Genomic DNA, 14,283 nt, shown 5'->3' with positions numbered 1-14,283 from the left:
GTGGCATCTATGTTCTAAGAGGCGGGGGCTCTGCACTTTTAGGTTGGTCAGTTGTTCAGCTTAGCTTGCCATTGTTGGGATTTGACTGAGAATTATGCTGGATATCTACAGCCTCTTCTGCAGTAGGCTGTGGTCATGATATTTAATGCAGAGGAGCTGCTTTTGCATCCGCTTTGCCATTGATAACAATTTGCAAAAACACCTTACTATTTCTTTGCATAAGCATAACAGAATCACACTCTGCCAGCCAGGCCTTAGACCAGTGGCCAGCAGCTCCCCACTGTGAACCCAGCTCGCTATTAGTGGTATGGAGCTGGTGCCACCCTGCCAGGCAGGTCTCAGGGGGTGTTTGCCTCATTTGTTTGTGGGTTAGGTGTTTCTTTTTAAAAATTTTCATCTGAAATTGATTCTCCCAGTTGTGTGACATGCAAGTGCTTCTGTTTCCTTCCTTGTGGGGAAACTTGGTGATGTGCTTTTATTTTTAAACTAGCAGCCCAATGCATAAAATTTGTGCAAGAGTAGGCCTTCCCTCCCCTGGCTGCCAGAATTGGCTTCCCTCGCAGCCCTGGCTTTGTCCTGTCTAATTAGCATATTACGCTCTTATTATTATAGATATTTTTAGTGATTTCAGAGAGGGAAAGAGAGAGAGAGAGAAACACGAAACATCAGTGATGAGAGAGAATCATTGACAGGCTGTTTCCTTACATCCTCCACTAGGGATTGAGCCCAAAACCTGGGCATGTGTCCTGACCAGGAATTGAACCATGACTTCCTGGTTTATAGGTTGATGCTCAACCACTGAATCACACCAGCCAGGCTTGGTAGTGTCTTTCTTAATGAAAATCCCAGGTCTGCCCAGCCGGGTGTAGCTCAGTGGTTGAGCGTCGACTCAGGAACCAAAAGGTCACTGGTTCAATTCCCGGTCAGGGCATATGGCCAGGTTGCGGGCTCTATCCCCAGTAGGGGGCATGCAGGAGGCAGCCAATCAATGATTCTCTCTCATCATTGATGTTTCTTTCTCTCCCTCTCCTTTCCTCTCTAAAATCAATAAAACTGTATTTAAAAAAAAAAAAAAAAGAAAAGAAAAGAAAAAAAAATCCCAGGACTGGCGATCATTAGGGTTGAACCTGGACCAGTGTTCTTAGAAGTGTGGTGCATGAAATTTGTGCACCTTGGGTGAGGGAGTGTCCCTCAGCCTGGCCTGCGCACTTGAAGTCTGGGAGCCCTCAGAGGATGTCCGACTGCCACGGAGGCGGGAAAGGCTCCTGCCACCACTCCTGGGCTCAGTCATGAGCCAGACTTCTGGCTGAGCAGCACAGCTCCTGTGTTGAGCATCTGCCCCATGGTGATCAGTGTGCGTCATAGTGACTGGTCATTCAGCCGTTCGTTCAATTTACATATTAGCCTTTTATAATATAGAATAGAATGAGGAATTTAGGAGGGTCCCCAGAGGAGTCAGGACTAGGAGCCCTGGTGCCCTGACCCCAGGCCATTACCCACCACAGAACACCGGGAGGGTGCTCAGGGCCTGGCCTCTGGCCAGACTGGCTTCAACGGAAAACACCGCCTTGGCCCCATGTGGACCCACACTCCTTTAGCCTGCCCTCTCCTCCCACCATCCCCATGGAGGTCAGGGCCGGCAGGGTGTGGGTTCCTTGTCACCTGTCTTTAGGGACTACTGAGCCACCTGTGGGAAGAGAGGGAGGCACTTCCCTCAAACAGGACTGAAGCCAAGGCACCTCACAACCGCCTGTGTGTGCCCAACCCCACACGCCTCCTGTGTGGCCCCATGGTTAAGATCTCCTCCAGCCTTCAGGTCCTCCTGTGCTGCTGCTCCTCCGCTTTGTCGCCACTCCTTCGGGAGACGAGGAAAGGGCCCCAGGTGATTGCTGGCATCTCAGTTGGAGGTAAAAGTCCTCAGCACAACAGGGGCACTAGCTTGGATCTGGCCTGTTCCCAGGTGCCTGAAGGGGCTTGTGCCCAGCCCACAGTTCCCTTTGATTCTATCCAAGAGCACATCCTTTGTCGGGGGCAGAGGGACCAGCAAGAGTTGACCCTTCAGGGTGATATGAGTGGTGGCATTGGGCCAGCCAGTCTGTCAGATGGTATCCACCCCCATGCCCAGTGCTGGGCGATGTGCTGGATGCCTGCAGAGAGCAACATGGGTGCCTCAGGGTCTTGCCATCAGCTGCTGAGGAAAACGTGGGGTGCATGGCACGCAGAATTAGAACTCGAGAGTGTTCTGAAAGGAGCTGTAACAGAAAGTCATGCCCAAGCCGAGGCCTCTGAGCACACCAAGCAGGGATTAGGCTAAAGTAGCACTGGTGGGCAGGGTAAGGGGGAGCTGTCTAGTGATTGTGGTGGGAAAAACGGGACAGTAGCCTAGAGAGGGCCGCCCGCCCTAACACATGGAGGCTTCTGGCCAGGAGGCCACGGCAAGGTCTGGGAGGAGGGGAGACTAGCGAGGAGACTGCCCAGGGCTCCTGGGGAGTAAAATGATGCAAATCCAAGTGTCCCTCAGCCTGGTTCAGGTAGGTGGAGAGGCTTCCAGGGGCTCACAGGGCCCCCAGGAAGGATGCTGGGGAATTTAAAGCTGGTGGCACAGTCTGACAGCAGCATGAGGAGTGGGCCTCGCCCTGTGGAGACTTCACTATCGGCAAAGAAAAATTCTTCTCGGCCTGGAGCTGAGGAGCCTGTACGGGTGCTGGGGCCTGCAAGAGGCAGTACTTGCGCACTTCCCCTCCCCCCTCGGTATATCTCGAGGAGCTTGGTCATCTGGCTCGCTGTTCCTTGACAGTCACTTTGTGACTGTCTTCCATCTGCCATCGCCACTTCCTCTAAAGACAGTTCTTTCCAATGTCCAGTTCCTGCTTTGCCACCAGTGCCTGTGTTGTATCCAGCTCTGAATCTTGAATTAAGCCAGGATTTTTGGGAGAATTTGTCTTGCTTAAACCCGCTCCCATCCCTCCCATTTTAACAGCATGTTCCAGGCAGGAAAGCCACCTGAGGCTTCATGTTGACAGTCAGCTCACTGCCTTCCAAATAGCAAAGCATTTATCATCCCTTGGCCAGCCTGGGTCCTGATCTCAAACCAGAGCCAGGCAGGCCTGAGAGGTGTATGTGCTGGGAGGTGGGGAGCCTGAGTCACCCTGACATGTGATATAAATGGCCACCACAGTGGATGGCAGAAAACTACCTAGACTGAGAGAGTCCAGGTGAGGCCAGGTCTCCTCTGCACATCAACAACCAGCCCCACCCCACCCCTGGCTGGGAGGCGGGCAGCTGGCTTACCCCTGGGGGGCCTGAGGGTTCTGCCTCTGAGCTGGTATCTCATCCACCACCCCTAGGCCTGAGTGACTGCTCCTTTTGGGAAAATGCTTTGGGCTTCAAAAGTCCACTCCTCCTCCTGTCAGAAGTAGGTTCCTAGTAAACCCCGTGACACTTGGGGCATGGAGGTGTGTTTCAGGGCCTGGCCTGGTGGTCTCAGGGCCCAGTTTTGGGGTTTTCACATGAAAAGTAACTTTAGAACTTTTTCCTGGTGGATCATTTCCATCACTCCTGTTCACAAAGCTGGGTTTTTTGTTCGTTTGTTTGTTTTGTTTTTTGTTTTTTAATATATTTAGCTTTGATCGCTGGGTGGAAAGGAAATGTGTGCCTAGAGGCATGCTTACCAGCAAATTGAGGGAAATCTCAGAGTTCTCAGGATGCAGAGTAAGTTCCGACTTGTCAGAACATCTCCCTCCCGGGCTTATCGAAGGGGTGGTGCCTTTGTGTGCCAGTCACTCACCAGTATTTGCTAAGGACTGTGTGTTGCATGGGGCCTCTCCCTGGCTGCCAGACCTCACTCTTCCTGCTCACCCAGCTCCTTGGGTTGAGTGGTTGATTTCTACTCTCCGATTCCTCCCAGTTGAGCTATGAAGGTTCATTTGGGCACAAATAGTGTTTTGTGGCCTCTACGTGTGTGGCACCTCTTCCTTCGCTGCCCAGCCCACGCCTCATGGCCTTCACTCTCAAGAGCCATGTGGGAGCTCCAAGCTGCCTGGAATCAGAGTGCCGCCCCCATTAGCAAGCATTTCATAATTGAACCATTCACAAGGGCCTCAGCCGAGTATCTTGGCGATATCAGGAGCCACTGGAAGTTTCCAGGCAGGGAGACACAGGAGGCTTGAGGGCAGCCAGTGCCCTATGCATATTACCCCCCCAGAAGCATGCTTGGCTCACCTTTCCAGAAAGAGTCTGGTTAGCCAAAGAGCACACTATCTTGTGTCTCGGTCAGTGTTTCCGAGCTGAGGGTCCAGGAGTGCAAGCAGAGAAAGGAGATCGAGAAGGCCAGTGGCTTCATGTGTCATCCTGGCAACAGACCATCCGGGGCCCTGCCCATGTTGTGGACTCTCAGTCACGAGACTGTAATGGAAACCAGATAGGTTGCTCAGAGGTATTTGGCACACGTGTCTTAAAAGGCCAGAGGGAGGGAAGTCACAGTTGGATTTAGAGGCGAATGGGTTCTCCCTCCCTCCCTTCCCATCCCTTTGCCAGCATCACAACTCAGGAATTTCTCAGCCCTGCCCAAGATCATCACAGTCGCCTCTTGGGGCCTCCCAAGTCCAGCACTCTGCACATGGGGTTGGCCCTTGGAGGCCCCACACACTTCCTCCCAGGCCCCGCCTAGTCCCCAGGCTTCACCCCATTCCATTGTTGACCGGTTTTCCAGTTCGGGGTTCAGCACATGATGGACTGTCCAGTCTGGCAGGTCTGGGCACAGCTCCCAGCTCCTCCACTTAACAGCTGCAGGGACTTTAAATTCTTCCATCTCTCATCCGTCAGTTGCCTCGTCTGTAAAATGGGTGTACTGGTCCTTACATCATCCTTGAATAAACATGACAATCAACAATATCATGCAGGATTGTGACTGTGGTGGACCAGGAATGGCGGCCCTTGTGCCCCTGAACTCACACAGAACAGCCCCTGCCTGCCAGCCAGGAGCATATCCCTCTGCCATGTTGGAGGGTTTACATCTCCTTGCAGTTCTCCATGTTTTTCTCTGACATTCTTGTCTCTCTTACCAGAGCCTTGCATACCCTTCTCCAGGTTCATCTTGTTACATGGCAATTGGCTAGTGCTGCCCTGTTGACCTCACCCACTCCTGAGAGCAGTCACTAACAAGCCAGCAGTGCTCACACCTGAGAGCTGAGGCTCCCAGTGCCTCACTATGGGGAGCCAGTCACTGACCCATATGTGGTGTTGGCTCTTTAGAGGCCACACAGGAGGGTGGACTTCAATGCAGTCTCACTCCCAGGCCACTGTCCCCAGGTCTATTGCTCTGGCTGCAGAAGGGGTGCTCCATAGTCCGGCATGGAAAGTGTCACCCTCATGCACTCACAGACAGGAGGGAGAAGTCAGCCAGGCAGAGGCAGGAATGGAAGCCTGCTCCCAGACGGGTCTTGGCATGCAGCATCTTCTCTGTTCCTTTTGTGAACTGTTCCACTGCACATTTTCTCTTGTGTGTCAGAACCCTTGCTCCACTCCAAAGACGGCCAAATGTCTAGAATCCTGAAGAGTGCCAGTCTTTGAAAGAAAAGCCCCCTTCTCCAAGTGATATTATATATATATATATATATATATATATATATATATATATATATATATATATTTATCTTAGAGGAAGGAAGAGGGATAGAAAGTTAGAAACATCAGTGAGAGAAACATCCATCAGCTGTCTCCTGCACGCTCCCTACTGGGGATTGAACCTGCAACCAAGATACATGTCCTTGACTAGAATTGAACCCAGGACCCTTCACTCTATACACTGAGCCAAACCAGTTATGGCCTCTTTTTAAATATATTTTATTGATTTTGTACAGAGAGGAAGGAAGAGAGATAGAGAGTTAGAAACATCGATGAGAGAGAGTCATCGATCAGCTGCCTCTTGCATACCCTCTATTGGGGATATGCCTGCAACCAAGGTACATGCCCTTGACCGGAATCAAACCCGGGACCCTTCAGTCCCCAAGCCGACGCTCTATCCATTGAGCCAAACCGGTCTCGGCCCTCCAAGTGATTTTTATTGTAAGTGCCCATGGGACCGCATGAGAATAGAAATCACGTAGGTGCTCCCTAGCCAGTTTGGCTCAGTGGATAGAGCATGGCCTTCGGACTGTAGGGCTCTGGGTTCTATTCCAGTCAAGGGCTTATGCTGGGTTGCAAGCTTGATTCCCACTTTGGGGGGATGGGCATGCAGGAGGCATCCGATCAATGATTCTGTAATGTGTCTATCTCTCTTTCCTTTTCCTTTCCTCTCTGAAATCAATAAAATATTTTTTAAAAATAAAGTAAAAAAAAAAAAAAAGAAATCACATAGATCAAGCATGTCGAACTCATGGCCCACAAATATTTTTGCGGCCCAGTCTATATAACAGTATGTAATAAACATTTTAATAAAAATTTCATAACTTAATTTTTACCATATTCTGTATACATAATCTATATATGGTCCTCAGGTTACATCACAGATCTGTTGCTATGGTGCTATGTCGCACCATAGTTATAGATAACCCCCACCTACATAAGCATCTATGTCACTCACATGGAGCACATACACAGCAGTAATCAAGTGAAACAATTTTTAAAAATTAAAGATAACAATTCCTGAGCTTGTGGTAAATAAATAATAAAAATTATAAAGCACATATGTACATAAGTCAAAATGACGGAACATTTTTTATTTTATAAATAAATGGGAGATGGCGACATAACCACAAAACGATGTATGTTGAGTCCGACATACCTGAGGACTGCCTTTATATAAAAAGCCAGTGTCGTGGAGACCAGGATGACCAAATGACCAGTCACCATGAGCACCTCTTGCTCCCTACCCTGCAGCCCACAGGCTCTGATTGCAGCAAGGCGGGTGGGACAGTGAGCACTGAGCAGCGGTAGGCTGGTGGATGGGGCTGTGAGCAGTGGCAGGCTACCACACACGATTTTGTGCACTGGGCCTCTAGTTATTAACAACGAACTACAATGTTCTGTAATGACTGATCACTATAATCATGTCGCATTCATTTCCCTTATGCACCTTACGTACAGGCACACCATTTCTCTCCACTAATACTAGCAGCGAATATTTTACCACATCATTTTTGCCACGTCATTAGTCTTGAGCTGACTTGTTTGGTGTGCACAACAGGAGATATCTCACTTTTGGAGAACAAGAAAAATAGGTTTATTTGCGTTACACAATAATGTTTAGTTATTGTTCAAGAAAAAAAAGATTAATTTTTATTACAATGTTCTATTATTTTATATTAACAATTACTCATTAATTTCAGCCCTTTGTATTCAGCATGTCTCTATCAAAATAAACCTATGTTTCTATGAAAATTGAAGCTTTTGTTTTTTTGCCACCCACATAAACTTAAGCCTTGTTTATTTGGCCTGATTTAGCCTTCAAGTTTGGCATGCTTGGTGTAGGTGCTGTGGGGTGAAGCCCGCGTCCAATCCAGGCCTGCTCAGTTCCCAGGTGCCTGGTTCACGGGTGTCCTAGTCAGACAATGCAAGAGCCTGAAATAGGCCTGAGAAGGTCTGCCCTTCAAAGTCACTCGTGGGCATGTTGTAGATATGGCCATTCAGATGGGGGTTCCCAGGGGAGCAGCCTGAGTGTTGCAGGCACTTGGGAACGTGAACAGGACTGGGCCTCTTTTACTCTGTCACTGGCCGTAACCATCTGTGTAGTGTAAGCATATGAACCTAGGCGAACATGGAGCTGTGGACCCCATCCTGCCCTGGAAGGGTCTGCAGCCTAGGTTGGGAGCAGAATACACTCTTCCCAAAGATTAAAAGCACTAACAAATGATGTGAGTCCATCTGGAAATTTCCAGGAAAAGTACCTCTAGAGAGAGAGACAGCAAACCAAAGGTTGCTGGAGGGGCGAGGGGGAGTGGGTTTGTCTGGACAGCCTGAGGGAACTTCCTGCCATTCTGGAGTGCTGATCTGAAGTTAGAGTGTTAGAGACAGGGCAGGCAGGCGAATGCTCAGGGTGTCAGAGCAGCCCTGGCGGATGCTGCTCTAGGCCCTCTGTGGAGCACAGTCACTGAGTGCTTGCCTGAGGCCCAAGCTGTGCCAGCACAGGAGGCAGCCACCAACCTGGCAGGGGTGGCCTCTCCTCACGGGCTTACACTCGGCACTAGACAGACAAAATGAACAGAGTTCCAGGAGGAAAGTGAAATGTGACCTGCAGTTAGCACTGGCAGGTGGGGCACGGGGGAGCACAGAGCCAGGGCTGCTTGGGTTGGAGTTTGAGAGGTCAGGAGCCTGTCTCCCAAAGACTGAAGAATCTTTCAGTGGGCAAGAGGTCACCGCCATGTCTGACTGAGTGGCAGCCTCTGCCACACTGACTTCCCAGCCCTGGGCCGCCCCAGCCTCCAGGGCTTCTGCAGAAGGCAGGCTCCACAGGGCCCGGGCTGGCACCTGACCTGGGCAGATTCTTGGAGGACGTTCTGGTTTGGGGTGGGCTCTGTGTTGGCACTAGCTTGGATTTTACAGCAGCAGCCATTGTGGGGCTTGCTGCTGGTTGACCCATTTTCTGACCTAGCCAGGTGGATCCCAGGAGGTATTGCTTTCCCACTCCACTGAGGTCACAGCCACGCGAGAGGCCTGGCATCCCCTGGAGGTGCCGTAGCCACGCAAGTCTCAAAACAGTGAGCTTATGAGGTTCCTGGCTTCTCAGATGTGAGAGAGAAAGTGGACTTCAGTCCTCAGCTTGCCAGGCCCCACCAAGCGCTGTGCCCGTTTCCTCTCTTGCAGTGTGGGAACCTGATCAGGTTGTAGAGTGCTAATTGCGGGGTGAAAGAGGCAGGCTCTGGTAATTTGTGGCACAGACTCTACACGTGGATGGGATTTTCACAGCAACATACTATTGCTCTTGTTGGGCCCAAAAACATATATAAACCTAAGCAGAACTGAAGTGTTGGTGTAGTGGCCTTCCCCATGCATGGGGCATCTCCCCAGAGAGCGTCCTGACCCTGAGCATCCTCAGGCAGCCCTAGAAAAGGCTGTACCTGGCACCACACATGGCTCCCAGCTCTGCCTGTGGACCATTCAGGTCCCCTCTGCAGGGCCACTGTCCTGCTTCCTGGGGAGCCCCACACTCAGCACTATACCCTTTCTTTGTTGCTGAGTTGGCATATGGCTTCTTTGGTTTTCACACTTTTTTTTTTTAATAGATTTCAGAAAGAGGAAAAGAGGGCGAGATAGAAACATCAATGATGAGAGAGAATCATTGACCAGCTGCCTCTTGCATGCTTCCTTTTGGGAATCAAGCCCACAACCCAAGCATGTGCCCTGGCCTAGAATTGAACCATGACGACCTGGTTCATGGGTCTGTGCTCAACCACCGAGCCACACCAGCCAGGCCCACTTTTCCTTTTGACCTCTTGTCATACTCTCATCCATTTGTACTGGTTCTAAAACTGAGACTTGGATGCCCTAGCTGGTTTGGCTCAGTGGATAGATCATCGACCTGAGGACTGAAGGGTCCCAGGTTCGATTCCGGCAAGGGCACATGCTCCAGTTGCGGGCTCGGTCCTGAGTGGGGGGCATGCAGGAGGAATCATTGATGTTTCTCTCTCTCTCTCCCTCTCCCTTCCTCTCTAAAACCAATAAAAACGTAAAACTGAGACTTGGAGAGCTGGGACATGGGGGGCAGTTCACCACCACCTGAGGGGTTTGAGCTGAGAGCTCCAAAATGGGGTGGGGCAGGGAGATAGGTAGCCTGGTGGCTCCTCCAAGGCCCCCCAGTACCTGAGCACAGGGACGGGGATCTAGCCCTGAGCTGGGAACAGAGGAGTGTGCGGAGGGCTTGGGAAAGCCGAGTCCTGGACTCCCAGTAGAGGTGGGGAGGGGACACTCCTGAGGGGCCTGGACGAGGATGCAGGGGTTCCTCCCTCAGGGAGCCGCTCCCTTCAGTGCCCTGCACTGAATGGGCCGTCTGGCCCCAGGGACCTCAGCCCGGAAGGTGTGGTTTTAAGCTTCAGCTCCCCTCTCAGTACCCCAGAGGAGTGTCTCACGTCAGGCAGGCAACTCACTTCCTTCTCTGGCAACCACCGGATTTGAGAACGTCCTATTTTCCCGTAATCAAAAGAAGTGAAACTGTCCCGTGAAATAAAGTGGAACGCCCCAGAACACCTAAGGCAGACAGGGTCTTTCCTTATGAATTTGTTAGCAGAAGCAGAAGCCCTTGCCTCTCCTGTGAGGTCCCTGAGAGTATGTGCACCACAGAGGACAGCCAGCGGGTCCGAATGGTGCCAGTCCCCGGCCAGCCCCACACACCAGTGCTTCCTCCTTGTCCTCCCCCTTTCTGTCCCCTCTCCCTCCTATTCTGATCTCCTTTCTCACCTGTGCCCGGTTTTCTTCTTAGACTCCCCTCTAACTCTCAGGGTGGGGGCGGGGAGCATGAGTGGAGGAAGGATACGAACAGGCTAGGCCTGCCCTGGAGTTCTGCTCAGTCCCCATGGGGGCGATGAGACAGGTGGGGAAAGAAATAGTGGTCAGAGGTGTAGGCAGTGTGGTTGCCCAGTGTTCACTGTTTGCCAGGCACACTCCTGAGCACACGCATGCAGCAGGTCACAGAAGCCGGCACATGGCCCCGAGTGCATATCTGTCACCCCATTTCACAAGAGAAAAACAGAGGCCCAGTGAAGCCCATTATCCATGACCACATAGGTAGAAGGTGGCGGGCCTGTCCTTGCATGTCAGTGACCTGGCTGCCTCTGTAGACTGACAGCCGCTGGGTGTCCTCAGGAGCCCCGGGAGGGGTTATGTGTGAGCAGAAACTGCTGCCAGCCATTAGGAAATGTAGTGTGTCTGTGTATGTGCCATGCGTGCATGAGTGTCTGATTTTTTTTTCATGGCTAGTCCTCACCCGAGGATATTTTTTCAATTAATTTTTAGAGGGAGTTAGGGGGAGAGAAACATAGATGTGAGGGAGACACATCCATTGGTTGCGTCTCGCATGTGCCCCAGCCAAGGCCAGGAATCAAACCCGTGTGACCCTTTGGTGCTTTAACCAAAGCAAGGCAATGCTCTAACCACTGCGCACATAGGCCAGGGCAAGTATCTGTGATTAAGCATGAGAAATTAAACATGTCACTCGCGCCGAAACCGGTTTGGCTCAGCGGTGGAGCTTCGGTCTGCGGACTGAAGGGTTCCAGGTTCGATTCCGGTCAAGGGCATGTACGTTGGTTGCGGGCACATCCCTGGTAGGGGGTGTGCAAGAGGCAGCTGGTCGATGTTTCTCTCTCATCGACGTTTCTAGCTCTCTATCTTTCTCCCTTCCTCTCTGTAAAAAATCAATAAAAATACATTTTAAAAAATAATAAATAAATAAATAAATAAATAAATAAATAGCAACAGTTAAAAAAAATAATAAACATGTCACTCGCTGCTGTTCGGGGTTGTGTTATTAAGCATCCAGAGTGTTGAAGCTATTCAGATGTGTGTGCGTGCCCACACATTTGGCCCGAGTAGGGCAAGTCTCTCCTTCCCTATAAGCTCTTATCAAACATGACACTTCCCCTGTTCGTTCAGCCCTGGGACCTCCTCTCCACCATAGACCTGCTTGCCTCTCAGGAGCCTCCCCTCCCACTCACCCAAACCGTGCATTTTGGGGGATTTGCCGTACCCAGCGATCCCTGAGGTTCCTACTGAGAGAAGGAGCCCCCACCTTCATTGAAGGAGCATGTGCTCGGTCACCCGTCCTGCCATGGCTGCTGTGTTCAGCATCTCTGGGAAGCTGTCATGCACATCCTGACCCCGTGCTCTCCCACGGGCAGTGGACGTGGCAAGGCTGGGAGGCATCCTGGGGCCTCCTCTTCTGACACTCACTCTTTTACCTTCTTCTGTTCCCCAGCTGGTCAGCGAGAAGGTCGGAGGGGCTGAAGGGACCAAGCTTGACGATGACTTCAAAGAGATGGAGAAGGTAATGGGAAGAGTGGCGTGCCTTGCCTAACGTCTGGCACCATTTACCCAGGCCCTCGCGAGGCCCAGCTCTGACATGTAGGCCAAGACTTATCAGGGTGGACTAGAGGCATCAGGTGTCCCTTAGGCCTGGGCAGGCAGCAGCGGGGAAATGGTGTAATGAACTACAGGGAGGGCAGGCAGGGACTGGGAAGCAGGGCAAGGGCTATCCAGGGACCCCTGGTTTGGTGTTGGGTGCCCCACTGGTTTTGAAACCACACATGTTGCCTCTTTGCAGAAGGTGGATGTTACCAGCAAGGCTGTGGCGGAAGTGCTGGCCAGAACCATCGAATACCTGCAGCCCAACCCAGGTAGGGGCACCAGCTAGCTGCAAGTTCTCCCCGTTACCACAGCATGAAGAAGGAACGTAAGGGATCACAAAACTGAAATGTCATGGCTAGGTGGGTTTAGGCATGGCTGGGCCAGGTATCTAAAGGATGTCCCTGGGGTCATGCATTTCCTTTCTGCTTCATCTGGCGGCTCTCTTTTTTGTGTCAATCCCAACCTTAAGTCACCTTTGCAGCCAATAGTCCCAGCAGAAGAGAGCACCTCCCCCACCCCAACCGATTCATGCGTCAGTTTGAATTGGGTGTTCACTCTAGTTTGGCAGGCACCGGCCACATGCCTGCCTTTGGAGCATGACATGGGATCTCTTAGGGCGGGGAACTTCCCTCGAGGAATATCCAATGCTAGTTCCCATAGCAGGAGGCAATGGACGTGGAACAGGTAGCAAACCCAGGCGTCTCCATTCAGGGCCTTTGCCAGGGAGAGACCCAAGTGGGCAGAGGTAGGAGCATAGCTCCTCCCCCACCTCCGGAGGATAGCCATGTCTGCGATGCCTGCACCTGCCCACCATCACTAGTCTAGCGTGCTAGTCCACCACGCCATTGAGGGGAGGGTCCCCTCAGAGCCGTGCTCCAGGCTGAGGAGGCCCTGGGGGCTCCTGAAGAGCCGATCACCTCTCCTGCCCACTGCCCATGATCCTTTGTGGCCAAGAACAGAGTAGGGCAGGTCTGCTCAGGGGCTTCATAGCCTGGTTGTCAATAGGCATGGCAACCAAGTGCCCTGGGCCAGGGGAGCACTTCAGAAATACGTGGGCCTTGGGGAAGAGTGGGAGCACCCAGGGCAGCAGTGCTAGCTGGGCAAGGCCTGGTGGGTCCTGGAGAAACCACCCACATGCCCATCCGACCCATTCTTTTCCAGCCTCAAGGGCCAAGCTGAGTATGCTCAACACGGTATCCAAGATCCGCGGGCAGGTGAAGAATCCTGGCTACCCGCAGTCGGAAGGCCTGCTGGGCGAGTGCATGATTCGTCACGGGAAGGAGCTGGGTGGCGAGTCCAACTTCGGTGAGCGCCACCACGACCGCCTCAGCAGGTTGCATGGGCAGGCGGCCAGGCTGAGGGAGGGAAGGCCAGCGCCTCCCCACACTGGTGAGCAGGAGGGCACTTCCCTCCCATAGCTCCAGAATCTTCTCAGTGCTGGCCGGTCCCATGGCGGGAGGGAGAATCCCAGGACCACCTGCAGTGTTAAGGCTGCGGGAAGGCCTGCTCACACCACAGCGCATTCAGGGCAAAGCTGGCCCCTCTGAGAGTGTGGAGGGGGCAGGTTGTTGGGCACTTGTCATTACCAGCCCCAGGCCACTGGCTCAGGAACAGACGTGATGGTCTGTTGCTCTGATTTCTGATCAGTCCTTGGCTGTGGGGTCATTTTAAAAGTTCGGGGCGTGTTGGCCCCACAGGCATCCTGTGATGGCTCCTTCCCCTACCCGCTACCCCCTCAGGCGACGCCCTGCTGGATGCAGGGGAGTCCATGAAGTGCCTGGCAGAGGTGAAGGACTCGTTGGACATAGAGGTCAAGCAGAACTTCATCGACCCCCTCCAGAACCTGTGCGACAAAGACTTGAAGGAGATCCAGGTATGCCTTGATGCCTTGTCCCTCATGCCCACCCCCCATATAGCCCTCAGGGATCCCACATGGCTCCCCCACTCAGTGAGCCTCTTCCCATCCTGGGCCCTGCTCAGCTCACCTCTGTGCATACTTGCTGCGAGCAGGGCTGCAAGGCATTGGGGGGCCCTGCAATGTGACCCTCGCCCTGCCCCCAGCACCACTTGAAGAAGCTCGAGGGCCGCCGCCTGGACTTTGACTATAAGAAGAAGCGGCAGGGCAAGATCCCCGATGAGGAGCTGCGCCAGGCCCTGGAGAAGTTCGAGGAGTCCAAGGAGGTGGCGGAGACCAGCATGCACAACCTCCTGGAGACTGATGTACGTCCA

General features: G+C 52.4%; 1 protein-coding gene across 1 annotated transcript in view; it reads left to right on the top strand.

The window, feature by feature from the left end:
* The window catches only part of SH3GL1 (SH3 domain containing GRB2 like 1, endophilin A2), a 40,236-nt gene that overhangs the window by 23,199 nt on the left and 2,754 nt on the right, over nucleotides 1–14,283 (top strand). The window contains exons 2-6 of the mRNA XM_084883661.1: nucleotides 11,906–11,974; nucleotides 12,251–12,323; nucleotides 13,216–13,359; nucleotides 13,794–13,927; nucleotides 14,116–14,274. Coding sequence (XP_084739787.1) covers nucleotides 11,906–11,974; nucleotides 12,251–12,323; nucleotides 13,216–13,359; nucleotides 13,794–13,927; nucleotides 14,116–14,274 — 579 coding nt within the window. The remainder of the gene's footprint in view (nucleotides 1–11,905; nucleotides 11,975–12,250; nucleotides 12,324–13,215; nucleotides 13,360–13,793; nucleotides 13,928–14,115; nucleotides 14,275–14,283) is intronic.

Source organism: Pipistrellus hanaki (genome assembly GCF_964339955.1).
Source record: "Pipistrellus hanaki genome assembly, chromosome: 5".
Classification (NCBI taxonomy): Eukaryota; Metazoa; Chordata; class Mammalia; order Chiroptera; family Vespertilionidae; genus Pipistrellus; species Pipistrellus hanaki.
This window is presented reverse-complemented; position numbering and strand designations above follow the sequence as displayed.